This window comes from Sinocyclocheilus grahami, unplaced genomic scaffold (assembly GCF_001515645.1).
Source record: "Sinocyclocheilus grahami isolate Dianchi unplaced genomic scaffold, SAMN03320097.WGS_v1.1 scaffold694.1, whole genome shotgun sequence".
NCBI lineage: Eukaryota > Metazoa > Chordata > Actinopteri > Cypriniformes > Cyprinidae > Sinocyclocheilus > Sinocyclocheilus grahami.
This window is the reverse complement of record NW_015505873.1, coordinates 459,023-486,312: the sequence shown is the minus strand read 5'-3', so window position 1 is coordinate 486,312 and position 27,290 is coordinate 459,023. Positions and strand designations below refer to the sequence as shown.

Below are 27,290 nucleotides of genomic sequence, written 5' to 3'. Positions count from 1 at the left end.
TATATATATATATATATATATATATACACAGTCCGAGTTCCAGGATGCAAACTCGCAGTTGCAAGGAAAAAAGGCAGAATTGTGAAATTTAAAGTTGCTTTTTTAAATTTTTATATCCCCTCGTTAACATTATCAATCTCAATCCTTCCGCAGGGGCCGTTTGGATGGACCCTTCACTGGCGCCAGTGTTTTGCTGAAACGAGTTATTAGCGGCACACAGGAGCCTCTCTGAGGCCGATAACAGCGCAGGATGTCCATCACAAACACACCCACCAGTAACGACGCCTGTCTGAGCATCGTGCACAGTCTGATGTGCCACAGACAGGGCGGCGAGAGCGAGACCTTCGCCAAACGGGCCATTGAGAGTCTGGTGAAGAAACTGAAGGAGAAGAAAGACGAGCTGGATTCGCTCATCACCGCCATCACCACCAACGGCGCTCATCCCAGCAAATGTGTGACCATACAGAGAACGCTAGACGGCAGGCTGCAGGTGCGACAGGACTGCTTCCACGCTCTTTAGATTGTATCTGTGTGTGTGTGTGTGTGTGTGTTATGTAGGAGGTGTGCAATATATATTGTAGTAGTTGTTTTAACGATGTGCGATTTGACATTATCGAGTATGTTGCAAAAACCAAACAAAACACCTACAGAGTGCATGCATGCATACATTACGTGATGAAGTCTAGTAGTTCAGACTAGTGCGCATGTGAATTTAGAGTGCGTTCTTTCACGGCATGATTCAGTCTATTAAAATGCATTTAGAATGATCACAAAAATCAAGATATGGAGGCAGAAATATTTATATCAGTTCATATAGTTAATCAATATCGCACGAAGAGTGCCGTTTTTTTTATCCAAACATCAGCACGATTACAAATGTGATACTGATTTTATACAACAGTTCAATAAACAAGAATACTTGCGTTTTAGACGCCATATTGCCTGTTTTTGTGCTATTTCGACAACAAAAATAATTCCAAACACAGCCAGAGCACTGTGTTTCGTTCCTGAATTAATCAACTGTTTAAATGATTCGTTTCAATCGCAATGACTCGCTTATGAACTGTGACTTGCTGCCACCTACTGGCGGTTTTAATTAATTTCAAATATCAGTATTCAGAGTTTTATGTTTAATATATCAAAACATTATTTATGCATGTGTAACTGCAGGTTAAATGCATTCATGTCCTGCATTAAACAGTGTGTAAACACATCTAAACACCTCTTCAGATGCAGCTTCAGTGTTTCCTCTGCATTGCAAAGATTAATTTTATTGATACTGATTTAATTTGCACAGTAACAGCCCAGATGTCTTATTATTCTAATTGAATGATTAAATGTAAGAATTTGACTCAAAAGATGATGCACACTTTTAGAAAAAATGGCTTTATAAAGGTAAAAATGCCCATAAAAGGTAAAAATCAATTTAAACTTATTGGAAAAGATTAATTTCTATCACTGCTGTGAACTGACCATCACACAGAATATGAAGAATATCAAAAACTTTAGGAGTCCGCTGTCCACAGTAGTCCTTAAGATATCAAAATATTGTCCTATTATCGTTTTCCATAAAATCTCAGAATATATCGAGATATCATTTTGTGTCAATATCGCACACCCCTACTGGTATGTCATTCTAAATGGCTGTTCCTGTAACGCTCTTCTACCTTCAGGTGGCTGGTCGTAAAGGATTCCCACATGTAATTTATGCACGGTTATGGCGATGGCCGGACCTTCACAAGAACGAGTTGAAACAAGTCAAGTACTGCCAGTTTGCCTTTGACCTGAAGTGTGACAGCGTGTGTGTGAACCCTTACCATTACGAGAGAGTCGTGTCTCCAGGAATCGGTTCGTTTCATGTTTGTTTTAATAGCGTAAAGCTCATTCATTATGGCCTCGATTTAATTCAACTATCCTGTGTTGTCTTCTAGATTTATCTGGACTTACACTGTCTGGCTCTGGTGAGTGATACTCTATGGAAAAAAAGTGTCCTTGTCCTTGTTGAAGAGATCAATCCAAATTAAAAGGGATAATTCACCCAAAACTGAAAATGTACTGTTCCTCATGTTGTTCCAAACCTGTACGAGTTTCTCTCTTTTGTGAAACATAAAATAAGTTATTTTAACAGGTGATGGTCACTATGGACTTCCATAGTAGTTTTTTCCATACTATGGGAGCCAATGGGGACAAACAACTGTATCTATGAATATCTATAAAGTCATACATGTTTGGAGAGAAAATGATGACAGAATTTTTATTTTTGGGTGAACTGTCCCTTTAAGGACACAGGCTGTAGCAAATGTGTTAGTCTGCTGTCACTTTAAGACCCAATATTATAAATTATTATGTTATAAAACATATGTTATGTTGTAGATATAATACACATCTCTTATGTATTTAAAACGCTTTTTAATTTATATACAAATACATGTGCAAACACACACACACACACACACACACACACACACACAAATATATAGCAGGTTTATTAGGCTGCTGTCACTCTAAGACCCAATATTATATACCCGCACACACACGAGTCTCGACCCGGCCATCAAGTGTTGTCCCGTGCCACGCTCGGTTGCATTGGGTCCCGCGATCGTGCAGGTCTCTATTCGGACGGAGCCTGTTATAATGTTATTATCGAGGCTCTGGACTCTGAGCAGAACTTGTTTTTCTGTAACAAACTATAAAATATTTTCTATGAAAATGTTAATGCCCTGGCAGTGGCAAATAGCTTTGGTTTTATGTTTAATTTGATTACATTAATGTTATAAGTTGAGATTTACAAGAAATATTTTAACTGCTACTAGTGATTCTGCTATGAGCTTAAGACTGTGTACACACACAACACACACTCCTGCTCGCTTTCTTCTGCAGCCCGCGTGTCGCACAGTGCCACGCTTTTTAATTTATATACAAATACATGTGCAAACACACACACACACACACAAATATAGCAGAATATAGCAGGTTTATTAGGCTGCTGTCACTCTAAGACCCAATATTATATACCCGCACACACACGAGTCTCGACCCGGCCATCAAGTGTTGTCCCGTGCCGCGCTCGGTTGCATTGGGTCCCGCGATCGTGCAGGTCTCTATTCGGACGGAGCCTGTTATAATGTTATTATCGAGGCTCTGGACTCTGAGCAGAACTTGTTTTTCTGTAACAAACTATAAAATATTTTCTATGAAAATGTTAATGCCCTGGCAGTGGCAAATAGCTTTGGTTTTATGTTTAATTTGATTACATTAATGTTATAAGTTGAGATTTACAAGAAATATTTTAACTGCTACTATATAAAAGGAATACTGCTGTAAAAAAGCACCTTATTTGTTTAAAGTGTTTGCAAACCAAATATTATTGCACTTTTGTTCATATAGCAGTACTTTTAAATGAAAAAAGTGCACAATATACTACTTTTGAATTCATTATTGAATTTTGTGCGTAACAATGCGATTAATTGCAATAGATTTTTTTTTTATTTAACCACTGTGTTTTTAATTTACCCAATTTTATTGAGACAAACAACTAATTTTTTCTTGTTTTAACAGTCAAACACAAAATAAAATGTAAACAAATATCTAATTTCTTATGTTTTATATGCAGATTAAATAGGTCTTAAGGAAACTTTTGGCTCGTCTCCCAAGGCCACAGTGCAGCGTATTAAATTGTCAATGCAATGAAATAACTGTCCATAAAAAAACGTGCATGCCGTCTAAATTAACATATATAAATCAAATACAATTTCATAAACAATTGACAAAACGGCATCATGTATTTATGCATTGCATAAATAAAAAAAAGCGCTGAAACGCCGATCACACAGACTGCATTTAAAAACATAAGAGACGCAATGAAAAGGAATAAACCTCCACAAATTCGCGATGTGTTTTCTAAACGTTTAAACTGTTTTAACTTTGCATGGTTTTCTATACATCTCTTGTGCGAGACGTGAGTGCAGCAGTCGTATTTGTCAGTCTAAAAAATGCGCCGAATTTGCGTTCTGTGTGAATGGCTTGGTTTCAGTTTGAGCCTAATCAAGATCTTCTAAGCATCGAGCTACTATATTTCTCTAATATTTTGAATGTCAATACTCACTAAAACGGACATTTCGACATCATTTTGTGTGCATTTGTCCATTCAAGTGCAATAAGATGTGAAAGAGAACTCAAGTCTTGTTTTTATATGTTCATAAAGGTATATTGACATAACGGTCAATTGATATTTGTCATAAATTGTCATTCAAAATGTTTTGTTTATTGTCTGTGAAAAATGTTGTTGATAAACTGTGAAGTTAATACTGTTGTGAATTCTGTTGTGAATCATAAAAGTGTAATAACTTGCTTCACCTCTGAAATGACCATCAGCAACCTTTTTTAGCATCCAATCGAGCATGACACATTATGGAAGTAAACTGTTTTTCAGATGTTGGCGTGATGTAATGCGTGTTTATATAATTGTTTTCAGGTCTGATGGTGAAGGATGAGTATGATTTTGAAGGCCAGCAGTCTCTGCCCAGCACTGAGGGACACATGCAGACGATTCAACACCCTCCTTCTCGACCGGTGGCCCCGGAGCCCTTCAACACGCCCGCCATGCTCCCGCCAGTAGAGGGCAGCAGCTCGGCCTCCATCTCCGCATTCTCCAGCATCGCAGTGGGATCCACAAGTACGACACGTCACAGTTGCTCGCTCATATCCTTAAGCGCATAGGCCATGCTGAAAAGCTTTCTCGTTTGTGGAGGTGTCTCATTCTTCATTGGTGTGCAACAAGGCTGGGTGCTGTGACCGTAGACATTCTGCTATAGCGTTTATACTGTTACGTTATTTACACATGAGAACGACAGAAACATAAACGAATGCGAAAATACAGAGTGGGACATGTTGAGCAATTTTATGAAATTGAGATTTAAAAATAAATAATCTTTCCATTGATGTATGGTTTGTTAGGATCGGACAATATTTGGCTGAGATACAACTATTTGAAAATCTGGAATCGAGGGGGCAAAAAAATCTAAATATTGAGAAAATCATCTTTAAAGTTGTTCAAATGAAGTTCTTAGCAATGCATATTACTAATCAAACATTAAGTTTTGATATATTTACGGTAGGAGATTTACTAAATATCTTCATGGAACATGATCTTTACTTAATATCCTAATGATTTTTGGCATAAAAGAGAAATGTGTAATTTTGACCCATACAATGTATTGTTGGCTATTGCTACAAATATCCCCCAGCGACTTAACACTGCTTTTGTGCTCCAGGGACACGTATCGTCGCAATCCTATGTTTATTCTCTTCAAGCTTCCTCAGTTAAAATTTCTCTATCTGCGTTTTATTCAGCTACAGTGATAACTGGATACATTTGTCCATATTAGGGATTTCCTGGAGCGTCGTCAGTAGATGCATATGTGGATTTTATGTGCAACATAAAGTTTCAGTGGGCAGAATTGATGCATCACTATATATTATGATTCGTATTGATGCCATGATATGGATTGGCTCGTACAGTGATGCACGCTTGCGGTCACGCCGCCCAGTCCTGGTGTTTCATGGTTTGTGTGTGTTGATGTGTGCATGCCGCCCTCTCTCCCCAGCTCAGCCCAATAGCGTTCTCTCAGGAAGCCACTGCAGCGATGGTCTGCTGCAGATTGCCTCTGGGACGGGGCAGGGCTCACAGCAGAATGGCTTCCCCCCCGGCCAGCCCTCCACGTACCATCACAGTAAGCCATCAGTGAAGCTCCACCCAGCAGCTCCACCTAGAGTCCGAAAGCTTTTCAGCATCTCCTGCATTCAGTATCCAGAGCACGAGTAAACCTGATGTCCGGTGTCAGACGTGCACTCTCTGCTCTTCTGTCCACAGACACCAGCTCCAGCTGGACGAGGAACAGTAACTTCACCCCCACTGTGCCTCACCATCAGAACGGCCATCTACAGCATCACCCGCCCATGACCCATCCAGCACACTACTGTGAGTGTCTCACCTCAGCCGGAACATAGCATAGAAACACACTGAGCTCCAGTCTAGAGCTTCACAAACGGCCTTCTGGATGTTATAATGAAGAAGGTGCAAGAGGCTGTGCCGCCACATCTGAAGCGTGCCGTTAAGCACAGTGACTATAATAGGAATAATTACAATTTAGAAAAATTAAAATACAAGGCACAGAATTTCTGATAAAAAGAAAACGATTCATAGGGCCTTATTATTGTTAATAAAATTATATATATGTATATATATATATATATATATATGTGTGAACCTGGACCACAAAATCAGGTTCTTAGCAATGCATATTACTAATCAAAAATTACGTTTTGATATATTTACGGTAGGAGATTTACAAAATATCTTCATGGAACTTGATCTTTACGTAATATCCGTTTCTATCGGAATTTTTTACAGAAAAAATGGACCCTTATGACTGGTTTTGTGCTCCAGGGTCACATTTTATTTTAAATGCCATTGATGTGAATTGCAAACATTGCGATTGTGTTTTAAAATACAACTACGAGCACCACGATACCATTTAAATAAGACGATCTCCATGGACTCAATCTGTTTTGTTTTCTCCTCAGGGCCCGTTCACAACGAAATCACGTTCCAGCCACCGATATCCAACCACCCTGGTAAGAGTTTAATTCTGTTACGATCTCATTTCGGTCGTGTTCGGATGTCTAATGATCCCCTGATCTCGGGCAGCTCCAGAGTACTGGTGCTCCATCGCTTACTTTGAGATGGACGTTCAAGTGGGCGAGACCTTTAAGGTTCCCTCGTCCTGTCCGATCGTGACCGTCGACGGGTACGTGGACCCCTCCGGAGGAGATCGCTTCTGCCTCGGCCAGCTCAGCAACGTCCACCGAACGGAGGCCATCGAGAGAGCGAGGTACAGCTGACACAGTCATCACGATTAAACTGATGATTATTATTAGGGGTGGGAATCTTCAGGCACTTCACCATCCGATTCCTCCTTCTGCTGTGCAGTTTACAACTTAATATTTTAGACAAAATTGCCGTTTGTGTGCTTTTTGTTTATAGTTGGAATCTCTGTACGTGACCCTGGAGCACAAAACCAGTCATAAGGGTCAATTTTTTCGAATAAATAAGCTTTCCATTGATTTATTAGGATCGGACAATATTTGGCTGAGATGCAACTATTTGAAAATCTGGAATCTGAGGGTGCAAAAAAATCTAAATATTGAGAAAATCATCTTTAAAGTTGTCCAAATGAAGGTCTTAGCAATGCATATTATTTATTTAAAATTTATATACAAGCATGCTACTTTTTAAAACAATTACTTATTTAAAATGTGTTCTTTCTGTATCTGAACGTTTACAGACAATCATAGTTACGGGTTTTTCCTCCGCATTATTGCTGTTTGATTATTACTGATGAGATCACAGCTTTAATAGACTAACGCACAGATCTGTTTCCACGTATCAGATGTTTTGTCCTGCTCTGAAAACATAACTGACTGTGTTTACATCAATTCCATAATCAGTACTGCCGTCTTAAAAATAGGGGTGTGAATCTTCACCGGTTTCACATTCAATTATCATTATCAACTCAATCTCACGTTTTCAATTTTACGGCACCTGGCTACATTTTCATATACATTTTAAATCAAATTAATTTTGTTAAATTAACTTTTTTAAAATTTATATACAAGCATGCTACTTTTTAAAACAATTACTTATTTAAAATGTGTTCTTTCTGTATCTGAACGTTTACAGACAATCATAGTTACGGGTTTTTCCTCCGCATTATTGCTGTTTGATTATTACTGATGAGATCACAGCTTTAATAGACTAATGCACAGATCTGTTTCCTCGTATCAGATGTTTTGTCCTGCTCTGAAAACATAACTGACTGTGTTTACATCAATTCCATATGAAAGTATTCGGAGATGCAAGTGCATTTAACCGGAGCCGCGATCGCGCTTCATGACTAACACAAAACGCAGGTGAAAGTCTGTCAGTACGTGAGTTGCGTGCATCTAATAGTACTGCAATGCACACACGTCTCACAGCGCAGATTCTGTGCAATGAAGCCCGCCCGCCGAGATTGTCTCTAGTGCACTTCAAATACAGAGCGGCACAAAGCTCTTATGTGCATCCCGTGCACAGACTGATGCACTTGAAGCAACACGGAGTCACAGCGCGCAGCATAGAGAAGTTCAAAGCACAAAGTGAAGAGATATTGATGCGTAGTGTATTAAATCTATGCGTTAGTTTGAGCCAGATTTAAATTTCAGTCACTGTGCTCGTGAAGAACAATTCATAGTGCTCTCTACTCCAGTGTTGTGATCTAACAGACACCCGGCAGAAATTAACACGATTTAGAAACAGCGCTAAACTCCAGCAAGTATAATATTAGGAACATTTAATAATCTTGGAGAGAGTTTTATCGTCTTGACTGTCGTAACCGAAAGCGACACGCAGATTGAATTAGAGGTGTGCTATATTATACCGTCCATGATAACACCGGTATACATTTTTGCATGATAAAAAAATTGTCATATCGCGATATCAGTGATATAGCTGATGTATTTACTAGACATGCACCGAATGTTCGGAGGCCGAAAATAGCAAAAAAAAACCTGGACTGAAACTGTGTTACTCGTCAGTTGCTCAGTAACATTTTAATGAATTTTTACAAGGCATGTGACAGTGTGATGCGTGCATCTTCCCAAATTAGTAATGAGAATCATTCATAAATCTGCTGCTGTCAGCAAAAAGAAGCACTGAGGACTTCCTGCGGGTTTCCGCCAAAATAAAAGCTCCATCAGCATTCATAAATGTTAGTATTACTGTTGCTCTGTTAAATAAAATTTAAAAGACAATAATAATTACAACAGCTCTATTAATACATTTATTATAACATACACACATGGGATCTGTAATGTTTTCTAATGCTTAGCTAGGCTGTGTTTATTTGCATGCCTGATTCAAGACGACGATCTCAAAAATGGCCACAAAATATTATTTTACTAACTAACTAAAATTTATTAATTTTAAGTTAAATTGTGCTTTGTTGGTATAACGTCTGCTAGAATGTTAAAAAGTGTTAAATAAGCATTTTTAAATTGTTTTGTATTAGTGTACAATGTTTTAAAATAATTTATTCCGTGTAGTGTTCATTTCATTCATTTAACATTTAATATTGAAGGCATCCAAGTTATTTGACACATTTGAAACTTAAAAAAAAATTTTTTTTTAATACTTTTCCCTGGTAATTGGTTACTTTTATAATGATGTAACTCCGTTATTTGTGAGAAGTACCAAGTAATTATAACTACTTACACTGGTCACTACTATTGCACTATAATGCTGCTTCTGCCACAATAGATTTACACTTGAATCAGTTAGTCTGTCATCAATGACAGTAGCTCATTAGAAAAGGATGGAAAATGCCCTTCATTGTGTTTGCACTAATACATGCTGCTGCAATCACCAATACAGTGTTCCCTATTTTTTTCTATATCTGATTATTGATTATTGGGCTTGATCTGATGTGTTTGCGTGCCTGTTTTCAGACTGCACATCGGGAAGGGCGTCCAGCTGGAGTGTAAAGGTGAAGGCGATGTTTGGGTTCGCTGTCTGAGCGATCACGCCGTCTTCGTCCAGAGCTACTACTTGGATCGTGAAGCCGGCCGCGCTCCTGGAGACGCCGTGCACAAGATCTACCCCAGCGCATACATCAAGGTTAGAACGAGAAGGACGTCTGATGTTGAGAAGTGAGAAAATGAAGAAGAAATATTTGAGATATCTAGAAGCATTTTCACCACCATAAAATATCAGAAGTGGAGAAAACTCACAACTTAAGGCAAGCGGCTTCAGGACTTCAGCTTTGAGGATGCTTAATTTATGGAAAGACATTTAGTATAATTGAGATACAATTATAGTTTTTATTAATATTTTAAAATTGTGTGTGTGTGTGTGTATATATATATATATATATATATATATATACAACTTAAGGCAAGCGGCTTCAGGACTTCAGCTTTGAGGATGCTTAATTTATGGAAAGACATTTAGTATAATTGAGATACAATTATAGTTTTTATTAATATTTTAAAATTGTGTGTGTGTGTGTATATGTGTATATATATATATATATAAAAAATTTTTTCCTTAACTTTATTAATCCCACAAGGGGCAATTAAAGTAGGGTAGTAGCATCACACAACAACTTAATACAAACATAAGATATTACCTAGACAATACAAATAAATAAGTAAAAAACACAACCCAACATGCTTCATAATAAATTCCATACAACAACAACAACAAAAAAAAGAAGACTTTGAATTGTAAAAACGTAAAGCCTCTGGAACAAAAGTGAATTTATATCTATTAGATGAACATCTAATGCTTCTGAATCTTCTTCCAGAGGGCAATACCTCAAAGTAAACCTTCAAGGGGTGAGAGTCATCTCCCGAGTTTTCCGTAACATTTGTTGCTCGTAGAATTCTGCTAGACTCCGCAAAGGCACACCAATAATTTGAGCAAGTCCTAACTAAGGTCTGCAAACGATTCCTATTCCTAAGAGAGAGTGACGAGTACCAGCATAAAAAAGAAAAACTCAACACACTCTCAATAAAAGTAGTATAACAAGTTCTCAGTATGTTTTTGCGTACACCGAAGGAGTTCAATGTCCTAAGAGCGTACATTCTTTGATTCACTTTCTTAATAATGGCCTCTGTGTTCTGCTGGAACTTTAAGGTAGTATCAAAGGTAGTTCCAAGATATTAGATGAACATCTAATGCTTCTGAATCTTCTTCCAGAGGGCAATACCTCAAAGTAAACCTTCAAGGGGTGAGAGTCATCTCCCGAGTTTTCCGTAACATTTGTTGCTCGTAGAATTCTGCTAGACTCCGCAAAGGCACACCAATAATTTGAGCAAGTCCTAACTAAGGTCTGCAAACGATTCCTATTCCTAAGAGAGAGTGACGAGTACCAGCATAAAAAAGAAAAACTCAACACACTCTCAATAAAAGTAGTATAACAAGTTCTCAGTATGTTTTTGCGTACACCGAAGGAGTTCAATGTCCTAAGAGCGTACATTCTTTGATTCACTTTCTTAATAATGGCCTCTGTGTTCTGCTGGAACTTTAAGGTAGTATCAAAGGTAGTTCCAAGACACTTGTACTCCTGTGCCCTTTCAACTTCTTTTCCATTAAGATGCACAGGTTTCACCTTTTGAGGCGTTTTTTCTAAAATCAATTACCATCTCTTTCGTTTTAGTAATATTCAGTTGTAGTTCAGCTTCTCTGCACCACTCAAAGCACTCGTTGTGATCATTACTGTCATCACATTCTGCACTCGTTAACAAAGATAGAATAACTGTGTCATCAGCATATTTAACTACATGAGTTATCCTTAGTGCTGCGACATTCAGAATTGAGAATTGAAAAGAGAATTGAAGACCGTACGCACCCCTGAGGAGATCCAATTGATGTAACAAGCGTATCGGACAACACTCCATTCAACATGACTCTTTGCTGCCTACGTGTCAAAAAATCTAGGATCCATAAAACTGAGTCGTGACTCACTTCAAATTCACATACAAGTTTCTTCGCTAAAATAATAGGATTCATTGTGTGAAACGCAGAGGAAAAATCAACAAACGGCATTCTAGCAAATATGCATCTAAATGTTGATGTATGGTATTTAAGAGTCCACACCTCTTGTAGTGCGATATGCAAACTGCAAGGAATCTAACGTATGACCCGTAGCTGTGATAAGTTGTGACTTAACTTCCCTCTCTAAGGCTTTCATAGCTAAAGAAGTTAATGCAATGGGCCGCAAATCGTTAAAAGAATGTGAGTTCTCTCGCTTAGGAATAGGTATTATGTTAGAGGTTTTCCATAAGCAAGGAACTACAGCTTGATTCAGGGATGCCTGACACAGTGAGTGAAACACAACACTGAGCTGCTCTGCAGTGTTTAAGTGTTCTCCCACAGATGCCGTCTGGACCAGGCGCTTTGTTAACAGGCGTAGCTTTCAGCTGCTTCATTACATTAAAAAGATGCAAATTCAAGGAGGTAGAGGGGCTCAGTTTTTGTTTAAAATCATCAAAAGCAGCACTTGTGTCATGCTTCTCAAAACGTGTAAAAAACTAATTCAGGTCATTGACCGATAGATTACCGTCAACGTCCTTATTTACCACCGTTCCTTGCTTTGGTATACTAATATCCGCCATGTTCTTAATCCCGCGCCAGACAGCCCTCACATCACCTTGAACAAAATTATTTTCTATTTAGTTTTTGTAGTTTAGTTTAGCACGTCTGATTGTTCTTTTAACCTCCTTATTGATCATTTTTTTCTCCTTATTGGACCCTGATAAGAATACTCTTTTCTTCATATTAAGAATATTTTTTAGCTCTTTGGTGACCCACGGTTTGTTGTTTGGAAACACAGTAAGACTTTTAGTAGGTATAATCGACTCAACACAAAAATTAATGTAACTGGATACTACAAGAACCTGATCATTCAAGTCTAAATTATCACTTAAAAACAAGTCCCAGTTCGTAAGCTCAAAGCAACTTTGCAGCTCTCTGATGCTTGTGTCAGTCCAGTTGCACATGAGACATACTGATGGCATCCTTTTAAAACATTGTCCAAATAGCACTGATTAAAATCACCTAGAATAAACTTGGGAGAGTCTGGAGATTTGGCGTCTAGTTTGTCCAAAGTTTTCATCAGCACGTCTGAGGCTATGTCCAATTTTGTGCGAGGATGAATAAAAATATACCCCAGCAACTTAAGACTGCTTTTGTGCTCCAGGGACACATATGTCATGTATGTGTGTGTGTGTGTGTATATATATATATATACAGTGGGTACGGAAAGTATTCAGACCCCCTTAAAATTTTCACTCTTAACAATATTGCAGCCATTTGCTAAAATCATTCAAGTTAAGCTTTTTTCCTCATTAATGTACACACAGCACCCCATATTGACAGAAAAACACAGAATTGTTGACATTTTTGCAGATTTATTAAAAAAGAAAAACTGAAATATCACATGGTCCTAAGTATTCAGACCCTTTGCTGTGACACTCATATATTTAACTCAGGGGCTGTCCATTTCTTCTGATCAGCCTTGAGATGGTTCTACACCTTCATTCGAGTCCAGCTGTGTTTGATTATACTGATTGGACTTGATTAGCAAAGCCACACACCTGTCTATATAAGACCTTACAGCTCACAGTGCATGTCAGAACAAATGAGAATCATGAGGTCAAAGGAACCGCCTGAAGAGCTCAGACACAGAATTGTGGCAAGGCACAGATCTGGCCAAGGTTACAAAAAAAATTTCTGCTGCACTTAAGGTTCCTAAGAGCACAGTGGCCTCCATAATCCTTAAATGGAAGACGTGTGAGACGACCAGAACCAACCTCCTTATTGATCATTTTTTTCTCCTTATTGGACCCTGATAAGAATACTCTTTTCTTCATATTAAGAATATTTTTTAGCTCTTTGGTGACCCACGGTTTGTTGTTTGGAAACACAGTAAGACTTTTAGTAGGTATAATCGACTCAACACAAAAATTAATGTAACTGGATACTACAAGAACCTGATCATTCAAGTCTAAATTATCACTTAAAAACAAGTCCCAGTTCGTAAGCTCAAAGCAACTTTGCAGCTCTCTGATGCTTGTGTCAGTCCAGTTGCACATGAGACATACTGATGGCATCCTTTTAAAACATTGTCCAAATAGCACTGATTAAAATCACCTAGAATAAACTTGGGAGAGTCTGGAGATTTGGCGTCTAGTTTGTCCAAAGTTTTCATCAGCACGTCTGAGGCTATGTCCAATTTTGTGCGAGGATGAATAAAAATATACCCCAGCAACTTAAGACTGCTTTTGTGCTCCAGGGACACATATGTCATGTATGTGTGTGTGTGTGTCACATACAAAGAAAACAAGTAGATAGAATAGAAAAAGAATATAGAAGGCTAGTGTTAGTTTTTTTTTTTTTTTTTTTAAGAAAAACAAGTAGTTAGAAAAAGAATAGAGAGTGCAAGTGATAGAGGGTCAAGTGTTTAAAAAAAAAAAATAGATCAAATAGAATTAGAATAGAGGGGGTTAGAGTTAGAGGGGCAAATAAAGGTGGAAGAGATGTGTTTTTAGTCGTTTCTTGAAGATGGGTAAGGACTCAGCTGCTGGGATTGAGTTGGGCAGGTCATTCCACCAGGAGGGAACAGTTAATGTAAAAGTCTGTGAAAGTGATTTTGTGTCTCTTTGAGATGAAACGATAAAGCGCCGCTCACTTGCAGAACACAAGCTTCTAGAGGCACATAACTCTGAAGCAATGAATTTAGGTAAAGGGGTGCAGAGCCAGTGCTGGGTTTGTAGGCAAACATTAATGCCTTGAATAATTATAATATTAATATAATTGTATCAAGTATACTAAATGTCTTTCCATAAATTAAACTTTCTCTGAAGTCCTGAAGCGGGTTGCCATATACTGAATAAAGCGCCGTTCACTTGCAGAACGCAAGCTTCTATAGGCACATAAGTCTGAAGCAATGAATTTAGGTAAAGGGGTGCAGAGCCAGTGCTGGGTTTGTAGGCAAACATTAATGCCTTGAATAATTATAATATTAATATAATTGTATCAAGTATACTAAATGTCTTTCCATAAATTAAACTTTCTCTGAAGTCCTGAAGCGGGTTGCCATATACTGTATATATTTTTTTTTAATTTAAGTTTAAGTTCTAGTAATTTTGTCTGTTTTTGTAATTTTTATTATTTTGATGTTTTTTATTACTTTTATTCTTTATATTTGTAAATATATGTATATAGCTTTTAATAATGTTAATTTTAGTGTCTTTAGTACATCAAGTTGAACAAAATTAAATTCAGACATTTTTAAAATAAACGAACTGAAATAATATATTTTATTTCAAGTAACTAATTTTGAATGTTTTTTTTAGTTTCGGATTTAGTTAACAGTACTGACACTGGTATCAGATTATCCGTTAAAAAGGGTCTGTGCCTTCCTCAATCTTAACAAGTTCTTTAAACTCAAAAATTATGTTTTTTACTTGTGGATCCAAGATCAGTAAGCTAAGCTTTTTTAAGCCATTACATTATAGAGATGTAGTAGTTTCTTTAACTTGTGTATCAGTTTGTGAAAAGGTTATATATGTGTATATACTAACACGAACACACTTGACATTGCGCATCTGAAGTTGAAGCCGCAGCTCCTGCTCTGTCCTGCAGGTGTTTGATCTGCGTCAGTGCCACAGACAGATGCAGCAGCAGGCGGCGACAGCACAAGCAGCGGCGGCCGCTCAAGCAGCAGCGGTGGCCGGAAACATCCCCGGCCCCGGATCCGTGGGAGGAATCGCTCCTGCTATCAGTAAGTGCTCCTACCGCTTACACGCCAGACATCTGAGTCTCATACCTGCAAACCTGTCGCCTTAATAGTTCATATGAATTGTGCAAAAACGTATTTGAACTGTATAGTTGCTTAAATCGCAGATTTGAATAGAACAGACATAGACATTTAATAGCATAGACATTGGTGTTGTTTCAAAACAAAGTTGCTACCTAGACAAGTGTAGTTCTATTGTAATAATCAGAATTTTTCACAGGATGATTTCTGCTGAGGTAGCATTATGTATGGAAGCTTGTTTCTACCACGGAAAACAAAAAAATAAAGGTAGCTGTGACTTCGAATTAAATTCTTTTCTTTTTTTTTTGCAGTCGCAAGTTTATATCATGTTTTTCCTCAGAATTGCACGTTTATATTTAGCAATTGCAAGTTATGCTTTTGAAATTGAGCTGTTTTTCAGAATTCTGAGTTTATATCTCGATATTTTCACTGTCTTTTTTTTCTGAATTCTATGTTTTTCTCTCCCGATTTTTCTTTTTTCCCCTCTGAATTCTGAGCTTACATCTTGCAATTTTTACTTTTTTCCCCTGGCGATTCTGATTTTTATATATAAAATTTTTTCCCAGAATTCTTAGTTTACATATTGCAATGTTTTTTCTTTGATTTAATGAGTTTCTATCTTGCAATTTAATTTTTATATATAATTATAAATATTTTTTTTATTTTTTCTGACACAGAATATAAAAAAAGTTACCTGCAACTTTTTCTCTCACAAATCTCGTTTGTTTAACTGTGAATTTATCTCTCAATTATGACTTTTTTCCTGAGAATTGTTTTATAAAATTTTACATCCTGCAATTTTTACTTTATTCTTAGAATTCTGAGTTTACATCATACAATTCTGACTTTTTCTCTCAGGATTGTAGAAAAAAAAAGTCAGAATTGTGTGAGAAACTCAGAATTGTAAGGAACAAAATTAAGAATAGTGCAGTTAAAAAGTCACATTTACTTTTTAAACATTTTATTGCGTGGCCGAAACAAGCTTCCATAGTTCTGAATCTGTTTTGGTGTAAAGTGCATCATGTGGTCACTAGGTCTGTCAAAGTAGTTGAAAAACTAAATTTGAATTTTGTACTTAAATATATTCGAATATAATAGGCATAATTTCGGTTAGTGGGGAAAAATATTTTGGCTTCTCTCCTGAAGCCACAAGAGGGCGCATCGAGCAAAATATTACTAATGCACGTTTCTTCAAAGCAATAAAATAACACGACTATCTTTGGGAAAAAAGTGCATAATGTTTAAATTAATGTTTATAAACCATATGTAATTAATTTGCTTAAACAATTAGAAGCAAAACAGCATCATGTATGTATAGTTTTAATACAAAGGACCGAAAACCAATCACAAAGAGTGCTTTCTTTATTTAAAAACATGAGATGCAGTGGGATGGGGAAAACCGTCATAAAGTCTCGAGACATGTTTTTTAAAAGTTAAACTTGCGTTCATTTTACATGACTTTCTAAACATGCGGCTCTCTTGTGCGAGACGCGAGTGCAGCGGTGATAGATGTCCCTCTAGAAAATGCGTGAAATATGTGTTCTGTGTGAACGGCTTGTTTCAGTTTGGATGTAAACAGCATCATCTCCGCATTAATGTTCTCATTTTCCGCAATATTTTGAATGAACAACGCAGCAGCGCCGCATCTAGTGCCTTCAACTGGATAAGCTAACAAAAACATTCAAATGCAACGACACTTACATCGTCATCGCATCTGGTGCGCCGCTGATAAAGCTGTCTGACGCACACCTAACATTCAAATGCAACATTTTTGCATTCGAATGTGGATTTTTATTTTAAATTTGACGAATATTTGAAATTCTAATTTTCTTTTGACAGCCCTAGTGGTCACATGTTATCATAGATTTACCGAAGTATCAATCGCTCATGTAGGTTTGTCTGCGGCCGCTGGCATCGGTGTGGACGACCTCCGCCGGCTCTGCATCCTGCGCATGAGCTTCGTCAAGGGCTGGGGTCCCGATTACCCCCGACAGAGCATCAAAGAGACGCCCTGCTGGATCGAGATCCACCTGCACCGCGCGCTGCAGCTGCTGGACGAGGTCCTGCACACCATGCCCATCGCCGACCCCACGCCGCTGGACTGAGATCAGCCTCCGACAAACCCAGTACCGCCAAACTGTGCGAACGATGCAGAGTCAACGCCACACAGATCTACACGGCTGCATTTACTTCATTAGTTTTTGCCTGTGTTGCATTTGTTCTTGTAACATTCAGACCTTGTAGTGCACAGGACCCAGTGTTATATATCTATATGCAAAAGTGTTTTGCATGAAGATGATGCGCGTTTGCCAGCTCTGCAGAGGTGCATGCTGGGATTCGGTTGAGTCTTCAAAAGCTGTTTAAATGAATATGTTCCCAGACATTTGCTTCATGCTGTTGCTTCACTAGCCACTAGAGTCTGCCATTATGTCTAAATGATGCCATTTTCAGTCAGACTGGTCTTATTTTTGTTTTGTTTTGATCATCATCTCTTAATGCAAACCAGTCTCTCAGGCCAGACGTTTGTGGTCTGGAAGTATGATGGAAATCATGTGGCGTTTCCTTTCTCTTGAGTTGCAGTGTTTGGGTTAAAGTGGTTTGGACTCGCAGTCGTATTAGCAGGTGTTGCATGTACAGAAGACATGCGTTTTCTTTCGAGCTTCTCACTAATTGGCTTGACTTTAATTATTTTTTTTGCAAGTTTCTCACTGCGTCCTGCTGACATAATCATAGCAAGACGTATTAACGGTTCATCCAAACTCGTACACGCACGAGCATTAACAGCCGGCTTTGTTCTGAATGCCTTTTCTTTTCTTTCGGCCGTGTACTTGTTCTAGCACTGTATGCATGTTTATTTTTCTTTCCATCTTTCAGTTTCTCTTCTTTGCAGCCTGTGAATAAAAATGTTCTGCAGCTCTTTTACAGAAAAACAAATTGGCCTCAGTGCGAGGACGTGTGTGGTTTAACTGAATGGTTTGCCCAAAAATGAAAACTAGCTGAAAATGTACACCCCCTCAGATGAGGATGAGTTTTTCTTCGTCAGGTTTGGAGAAATGTAGCACTGCATCAGTGTCTCAGCAATGGATGCTCTGCAGTGAATGGGTGCCGTCAGAATGAGAGTCCAAACAGCTGATAAAAACATCACAATAATCCTCACCACTCCAGTCCATCAGTTAACATCTGGAGAAGACAAAAGCTGTTATGTTTAGAGCTGTTTAAACGCTGCTTGATCTGTGCAGATTTCTCTCCTGATTCACACCAGAACACTGACTCACTGGAGGAAGAGTTATTATGGATTATGAACTCAATGTATTTTAGTTAAAAGCATCTTAATGCTGGATGTGTTTCAGCTTTCTTCAAAAGCTGTTTAAATGAATATGTTCCCAGACATTTGCTTCATGCTGTTGCTTCACTAGCCACTAGAGTCTGCCATTATGTCTAAATGATGCCATTTTCAGTCAGACTGGTCTTATTTTTGTTTTGTTTTGATCATCATCTCTTAATGCAAACCAGTCTCTCAGGCCAGACGTTTGTGGTCTGGAAGTATGATGGAAATCATGTGGCGTTTCCTTTCTCTTGAGTTGCAGTGTTTGGGTTAAAGTGGTTTGGACTCGCAGTCGTATTAGCAGGTGTTGCATGTACAGAAGACATGCGTTTTCTTTCGAGCTTCTCACTAATTGGCTTGACTTTAATTATTTTTTTTGCAAGTTTCTCACTGCGTCCTGCTGACATAATCATAGCAAGACGTATTAACGGTTCATCCAAACTCGTACACGCACGAGCATTAACAGCCGGCTTTGTTCTGAATGCCTTTTCTTTTCTTTCGGCCGTGTACTTGTTCTAGCACTGTATGCATGTTTATTTTTCTTTCCATCTTTCAGTTTCTCTTCTTTGCAGCCTGTGAATAAAAATGTTCTGCAGCTCTTTTACAGAAAAACAAATTGGCCTCAGTGCGAGGACGTGTGTGGTTTAACTGAATGGTTTGCCCAAAAATGAAAACTAGCTGAAAATGTACACCCCCTCAGATTAGGATGAGTTTGTTTCTTCGTCAGGTTTGGAGAAATGTAGCACTGCATCAGTGTCTCAGCAATGGGTGCCGTCAGAATGAGAGTCCAAACAGCTGATAAAAACATCACAATAATCCACAGCACTCCAGTCCATCAGTTAACATCTGGAGAAGACAAAATCTGTTAAGTTTAGAGCTGTTTAAACGCTGCTTGATCTGTGCAGATTTCTCTCCTGATTCACACCAGAACACTGACTCACTGGAGGAAGAGTTATTATGGATTATGAACTCAATGTATTTTAGTTAAAAGCATCTTAATGCTGGATGTGTTTCAGCTTTGGTCTTCTCCAGATGTTCACTGATGGACTGGAGTGCTGTGGATTATTGTGATGTTTTTATCAGCTCTCATTCTGACGGCACCCATTCACTTGCAGTGAGACACTGATGCAATGCTGCATTTCTCCAGATCTGATGAAGACACAAACTCATCCACATCTCGGATAGACTGAGGAAATTTTCATTTTCAGGTGAACTGTTCCTTTAATGCGGTTTCGCAGCTGATTGACTGGTCAAAGGTCACAAGGGCTGCGTTTGATCTGTGTCTAAAGATCCTTTTACAGGAAACTGAGGAATTCATACTTTTATACCATTAATCTCTGTTTTTAGAGCACACATCATGTCCCCTCTGATGCCCGAGTATATCAGTTATTAATGATGGTCATGTATGGATATGAGATGAACCGGAACGGTGTGTTTTGATGTGAACGTTGAAAGCCATATGAAATGAACCTTACGGGAAATAAGAAGTCAGTGTTATTCAGCGCTTGAGCTTACTCTTTTAGACAATCATGTCAGCCTTGCATGTCTGGGAGTGAGTTTAGACGACAGATCAATACTTCTGTTAAGCCTGAGTTTATATTCTGTTTGAGAAGAAATAGGAAAGTTCTGAATGAGAAGAGCGCGCTTGTGGGAGCATTTCCTCAAATAGCTCATATTATTAGCAGTTTATCAAATACAGTATAATATGAAGTTGATTTTGAAGTCTTGTGTATTTCATATTTAGTCATCTTCACAGAAATGTGTTTGCACTTGTGCTTTCAATATCATAAATAAAAAATAATCATAAATATTGCAACCCATTTGCAAGTAAAACAGGATATGTTTAGTCTAGATTTAATCCGTCAGGAATTGATTTGATCCTGAAAAGTGTTAGAAAAAGAAATACTTATCAGGCTGCTGGTTAACATTAACCAGTTTCAGAGCATTACATTGACATTGTTGTGTAATTAAACAGCACTTATGTTTAATTTGTAATAATATGCACTGATGACCATAACATCAGTGAACATAAACTAAGAAAATATTCACTAAAAATAAAATTTCATAGATTTTGATTACATGCATAGGTTTAGACATTCTTTGGATAATGTTAGAGTTTGAGATAACACAGACTTAGTTCATGTTTTTAAAAATCCGTCACTGTATGTGTAATGAAACGCTCATTAAATCTTCATCTTACATTATTACATATGCATTTATGTGTAAAGATGTTTTGTAATGATACGATCCTGTTCGTTTCTCCATGTTGACTAATATGCATACAATTAGCATTAACATTATGATGGTTTGTGATGTACGTCTCCAAATTAATATTCATGTAGTGGGCGTGGCCTATTTCAACAGGTTGTCGCTCATTAAGAAATGCTGAACTACAAACATGGAGGCCTCTTTTATTAATTAAGGTAAAAACACAAAGTCAACTGATATTAAACGGTGATGTACCTCTTGACGAAAACGTTTAAATAGATCTGAAGAGACTATATATTATATTGGCTGCTATATTCGTATTTTTATCTTATGGAACTGGTCAATTCGGGTTAAAGTTGTCTTTTTTTAAAATTTTTTTATTACTTATAGTTGCGTCGCGAAACGGTACAGTTTGCTATTCGGAACTAATGTGCTTCCTCCTGATTAATTTTAGGAAACCTTAATTAACCTTAAAACAAACGTCACGGATGAATCTGTGGTGAAACAAAGACACGCCCCCCAAAAAATAGGCATTGAAAAATGAGCTCGGCAACATTTTCGTCATAGAATTTATCCTCTCGGGTAAATAAAAACAAATCGTTTCCACATTTGATCTCTTCATTGCGATTAATCCCACCTAACATTAAAGTTTTTAAATATACTATTTAATGGCATCTTTTTTTTGCATGACTGAAGGCCAGTATCACTGAGAAATTGTTCTCTATAAAATAGTTTTTCACCCTAATATTTAACCATTGACTAGCCAATCAACATTACAGTGTAGAGCTATCAATTCTAACATTTATTAGACTTTAAAAAATAACTTCTAATATAAGTGAACAAAACAATCTTCACATAAACGTATTATAATAAATGTCATATTTAGCTACCTGTACTCTTCATATAGAAATGCATAGAAATATACAGAAATTAAAGTTATTAAATTCTAAATTAAATAGATGAATCCTTAAAGCTATAAAAGTTATTGATTTCTCCTTTGATTAACAGACATAACAGCAGCTGGTTATTAGTTTATTTCAGCTGCTATAACTTTAAGAGCTTTAATTTTGACAACTTATGAAACTTGACACTCATCAATTACATAGATTATATATATTGATGCTGTCAAAATTTTATATATATATATATAAATCATAAATCTTCGAATATATGAATTACTGTAAAAAATATTGTCCTGGTTTTTACACAAAATATTGAAGCAACTGTTTGCGTTTGGAGTATTTTGAATTTAAAAAGTTGTGTGTGTTTGTATGCATATATATCATTTAATAATATTAATATTGTCTTGGTTTTATCAACAAAAAATTGCATTCGACTTTTGAGTATTTTGAACTGTATTTGACCAATTAGACACCCTTAAGTTATGTCAACAATTCTCCATGTAAACCGAATATATCAATTAAATTAAAGAACATTATAAGTATTGCTTTTTGAGTAAAGCAATAGCTTTCAGGCTCTAATCACCAAAACCCAGATATAACTCGTTTGCTCTTCTAAATCCAACACTAAAAGAACATGAACAAACCTCCTCTTTAATGCATCTTGCTCAAAAACATAATTTCGAATGTTCTTAGAAAAGTCCCATTCAAAGCATGCGTCCCGATTTCTATTTGCACACACACACAACGTGTGACAAAACGTTCAACAATTGTTTTGCATTCGCTCATTTAAATTTAAGCAATTTGAGCAAGCAGCAAAAATGCAAAAAAAACGATTCGTCTAAAAGTGAGCAGTTTGCATAATTGCAGGAATGTTTAAACAAAACCCCTTCAGCGCTTCAGAGTCAAGCCAACAAATGAAGAGTTTACTTTTCTTTTCTTTAGAATTTACAACACCGCTCGGTATTTAAAAAAAATATTTATCATTAAATTAAAGAATTTTCTGCAGGGGTCATTTTTCAACCTGATGTAAATACAATTACAGAACTTACCAGCAGAATAACAGCATGCATTTATGTTGCATTTTACTTTGTCACTGTATGAAAAAAAGTGCTAGTGTTTCTCCCGATTCTTCATCATCTACGCTCCACAGACAAAACAACAGCGTTCAGGTTTGGAGCGCCGTGAGGGTGACTCATTGTTGCGACAGCCAACACAACAAGGCCTCGTTTCAACAAGAAAAGGTTTATTAATTGAAAGACGAGCCACAAAATTAAGAAAACGACACTAATAAGCTAGCCTGAGCTCAAGTCTGAAATATTCAGAAAAAACAAACTACATGTGTCTTGGATAATTCCTATATTTCCCCTCGTATCGACACACTAAATGTTAATATATCATTTTATAAATATAAAAGCTCCCCGGTTTTGTTATCCTTCATGTAAAATACACAATACAAATCACTCTACACATATTAGTAAGCTTTTACCAATTTTCAAAGGATATAATTTACTAAGAGGTAAATTGGAACAACACACAAAAAAGAAAAAAAATACATGTGTACTGTATATGTAAGGTACATCATCCAAAACCATAAAGAGAGAGCGCGGGGGGGGGAAATATCACAATTTACACGTTCAAACATATCTGTCATTAAACTGCTTTAAAGTAAGGGACTGTAAATAAATATCCTTCCATTTTATCTCAATATTTACATCTAGGACTTGAGTTCTGAGTTTTCTCAGAGTACCACGATGCTTGTGCTTGCATTTGAACGGGTAAAAACACAAAGTCAACTGATATTAAACGGTGATGTACCTCTTGACGAAAACGTTTAAATAGATCTGAAGAGACTATATATTATATTGGCTGCTATATTCGTATTTTTATCTTATGGAACTGGTCAATTCGGGTTAAAGTTGTCTTTTTTTAAATTTTTTTTATTACTTATAGTTGCGTCGCGAAACGGTACAGTTTGCTATTCGGAACTAATGTGCTTCCTCCTGATTAATTTTAGGAAACCTTAATTAACCTTAAAACAAACGTCACGGATGAATCTGTGGTGAAACAAAGACACGCCCCCCAAAAAATAGGCATTGAAAAATGAGCTCGGCAACATTTTCGTCATAGAATTTATCCTCTCGGGTAAATAAAAACAAATAGTTTCCACATTTGATCTCTTCATTGCGATTAATCCCACCTAACATTAAAGTTTTTAAATATACTATTTAATGGCATCTTTTTTTGCATGACTGAAGGCCAGTATCACTGAGAAATTGTTCTCTATAAAATAGTTTTTCACCCTAATATTTAACCATTGACTAGCCAATCAACATTACAGTGTAGAGCTATCAATTCTAACATTTATTAGACTTTAAAAAATAACTTCTAATATAAGTGAACAAAACAATCTTCACATAAACGTATTATAATAAATGTCATATTTAGCTACCTGTACTCTTCACGTTTCCACATTTGATCTCTTCATTGCGATTAATCCCACCTAACATTAAAGTTTTTAAATATACTATTTAATGGCATCTTTTTTTTGCATGACTGAAGGCCAGTATCACTGAGAAATTGTTCTCTATAAAATAGTTTTTCACCCTAATATTTAACCATTGACTAGCCAATCAACATTACAGTGTAGAGCTATCAATTCTAACATTTATTAGACTTTAAAAAATAACTTCTAATATAAGTGAACAAAACAATCTTCACATAAACGTATTATAATAAATGTCATATTTAGCTACCTGTACTCTTCATATAGAAATGCATAGAAATATACAGAAATTAAAGTTATTAAATTCTAAATTAAATAGATGAATCCTTAAAGCTATAAAAGTTATTGATTTCTCCTTTGATTAACAGACATAACAGCAGCTGGTTATGTTTATTTCAGCTGCTATAACTTTAAGAGCTTTAATTTTGACATAACTTATGAAACTTGACACTCATCAATTACATAGATTATATATATTGATGCTGTCAAAATTTTATATATATATATAAATCATAAATCTTCGAATATATGAATTACTGTAAAAAATATTGTCCTGGTTTTTACACAAAATATTGAAGCAACTGTTTGCGTTTGGAGTATTTTGAATTTAAAAAGTTGTGTGTGTTTGTATGCATATATATCATTTAATAATATTAATATTGTCTTGGTTTTATCAACAAAAAATTGCATTCGACTTTTGAGTATTTTGAACTGTATTTGACCAATTAGACACCCTTAAGTTATGTCAACAATTCTCCATGTAAACCGAATATATCAATTAAATTAAAGAACATTATAAGTATTGCTTTTTGAGTAAAGCAATAGCTTTCAGGCTCTAATCACCAAAACCCAGATATAACTCGTTTGCTCTTCTAAATCCAACACTAAAAGAACATGAACAAACCTCCTCTTTAATGCATCTTGCTCAAAAACATAATTTCGAATGTTCTTAGAAAAGTCCCATTCAAAGCATGCGTCCCGATTTCTATTTGCACACACACACAACGTGTGACAAAACGTTCAACAATTGTTTTGCATTCGCTCATTTAAATTTAAGCAATTTGAGCAAGCAGCAAAAATGCAAAAAAAACGATTCGTCTAAAAGTGAGCAGTTTGCATAATTGCAGGAATGTTTAAACAAAACCCCTTCAGCGCTTCAGAGTCAAGCCAACAAATGAAGAGTTTACTTTTCTTTTCTTTAGAATTTACAACACCGCTCGGTATTTAAAAAAAATATTTATCATTAAATTAAAGAATTTTCTGCAGGGGTCATTTTTCAACCTGATGTAAATACAATTACAGAACTTACCAGCAGAATAACAGCATGCATTTATGTTGCATTTTACTTTGTCACTGTATGAAAAAAAGTGCTAGTGTTTCTCCCGATTCTTCATCATCTACGCTCCACAGACAAAACAACAGCGTTCAGGTTTGGAGCGCCGTGAGGGTGACTCATTGTTGCGACAGCCAACACAACAAGGCCTCGTTTCAACAAGAAAAGGTTTATTAATTGAAAGACGAGCCACAAAATTAAGAAAACGACACTAATAAGCTAGCCTGAGCTCAAGTCTGAAATATTCAGAAAAAACAAACTACATGTGTCTTGGATAATTCCTATATTTCCCCTCGTATCGACACACTAAATGTTAATATATCATTTTATAAATATAAAAGCTCCCCGGTTTTGTTATCCTTCATGTAAAATACACAATACAAATCACTCTACACATATTAGTAAGCTTTTACCAATTTTCAAAGGATATAATTTACTAAGAGGTAAATTGGAACAACACACAAAAAAGAAAAAAAATACATGTGTACTGTATATGTAAGGTACATCATCCAAAACCATAAAGAGAGAGCGCGGGGGGGGGAAATATCACAATTTACACGTTCAAACATATCTGTCATTAAACTGCTTTAAAGTAAGGGACTGTAAATAAATATCCTTCCATTTTATCTCAATATTTACATCTAGGACTTGAGTTCTGAGTTTTCTCAGAGTACCACGATGCTTGTGCTTGCATTTGAACGCTACAGCAGGCCACGACTCACTACGTAAACAGTCAAATGGCACTTAAAATAAAATCTTTAGTAACTGGTCGTAACACAAAAAAAAATTGACTTTCACAGATTGCACACGTAAATATAAACCAACATCACGATTATCAGAAACTCGGGACGCACGCGTCTGACGGAATCTCTTCAATTGAGCTGCAACGATCACGATGGTTTTTACTTTAAACGTTCATTGAAACTAAGATTCAAAATACATTTCCATTAAAAAAAAAAGATGCATAAAACAACATGAAGCGGCTTCTGCGCACACAGTCGCTCACTGAAAATAACGCCGTTTCCAGTTTCCAACTACAATTGTCCAGTGTTTTCCACAACAGTACAGCAATTTACGACCGGTCCAGAATAAAAGTTATCTGTAAGGTAGTTGTACCTCCTGAAAGCAAACAGCCGACTTCATCCTTAACTTCACTAACGATGCCGTGATCTCCTGTCCATCAGGGTAACATTTCACAGTAATTAAACCGCAAACAAACAACAACAACAACAACCTAGATCTATTACTAAATGAAACGCCATCGTCTAAAAAAACAAAACAAATAGTGCTATCAAATGATTAATCGCTTCCAAAATAAGTTTTTGTTTACATAATATATGTGTGTGTGTACAGTGTATATATATATACACACACACACACACACACGTGTTTAGTTTATTTGCAAAAACAGATAACAGATTGTGTTAGTTAGCTGTATTTTTTTTTACGTTTTTACTTTATATCAAAATAAACCACCAGCAGTTTGATTGAGATTAATTGGAATACACAATGAAAAAACATGGTTTTTGAAAATTGTTAAAAACAGTTATCTGCAAATAAACTCTTCATATATATATATATATATAAATGAATACACATA

At 36.5% G+C, this 27,290-nt stretch overlaps 1 protein-coding gene across 4 annotated transcripts in view; it reads left to right on the top strand.

The window, feature by feature from the left end:
* smad4a (SMAD family member 4a) overlaps positions 1-18,098 on the top strand; it is a 19,301-nt gene extending 1,203 nt beyond the window's left edge. Inside the window, exons 2-12 of one of the 4 annotated variants that reach the window (XM_016243558.1) lie at positions 154-490; positions 1,674-1,848; positions 1,932-1,961; positions 4,475-4,675; positions 5,607-5,732; positions 5,873-5,980; positions 6,586-6,636; positions 6,710-6,893; positions 9,544-9,712; positions 15,245-15,383; positions 17,313-18,098. In XM_016243558.1, the coding sequence (XP_016099044.1) occupies positions 251-490; positions 1,674-1,848; positions 1,932-1,961; positions 4,475-4,675; positions 5,607-5,732; positions 5,873-5,980; positions 6,586-6,636; positions 6,710-6,893; positions 9,544-9,712; positions 15,245-15,383; positions 17,313-17,524 (1,635 nt within the window). In that variant the 5' untranslated portion in view covers positions 154-250 and the 3' untranslated portion in view covers positions 17,525-18,098. Of the gene's footprint in view, positions 1-153; positions 491-1,673; positions 1,849-1,931; positions 1,967-4,470; positions 4,676-5,606; positions 5,733-5,872; positions 5,981-6,585; positions 6,637-6,709; positions 6,894-9,543; positions 9,713-15,244; positions 15,384-17,312 lie in introns of all 4 variants that reach the window. The other 3 variants (XM_016243556.1, XM_016243560.1, XM_016243559.1) reach the window with 3 other exon arrangements.
* The last annotated feature ends 9,192 nt before the right edge of the window (positions 18,099-27,290 follow it).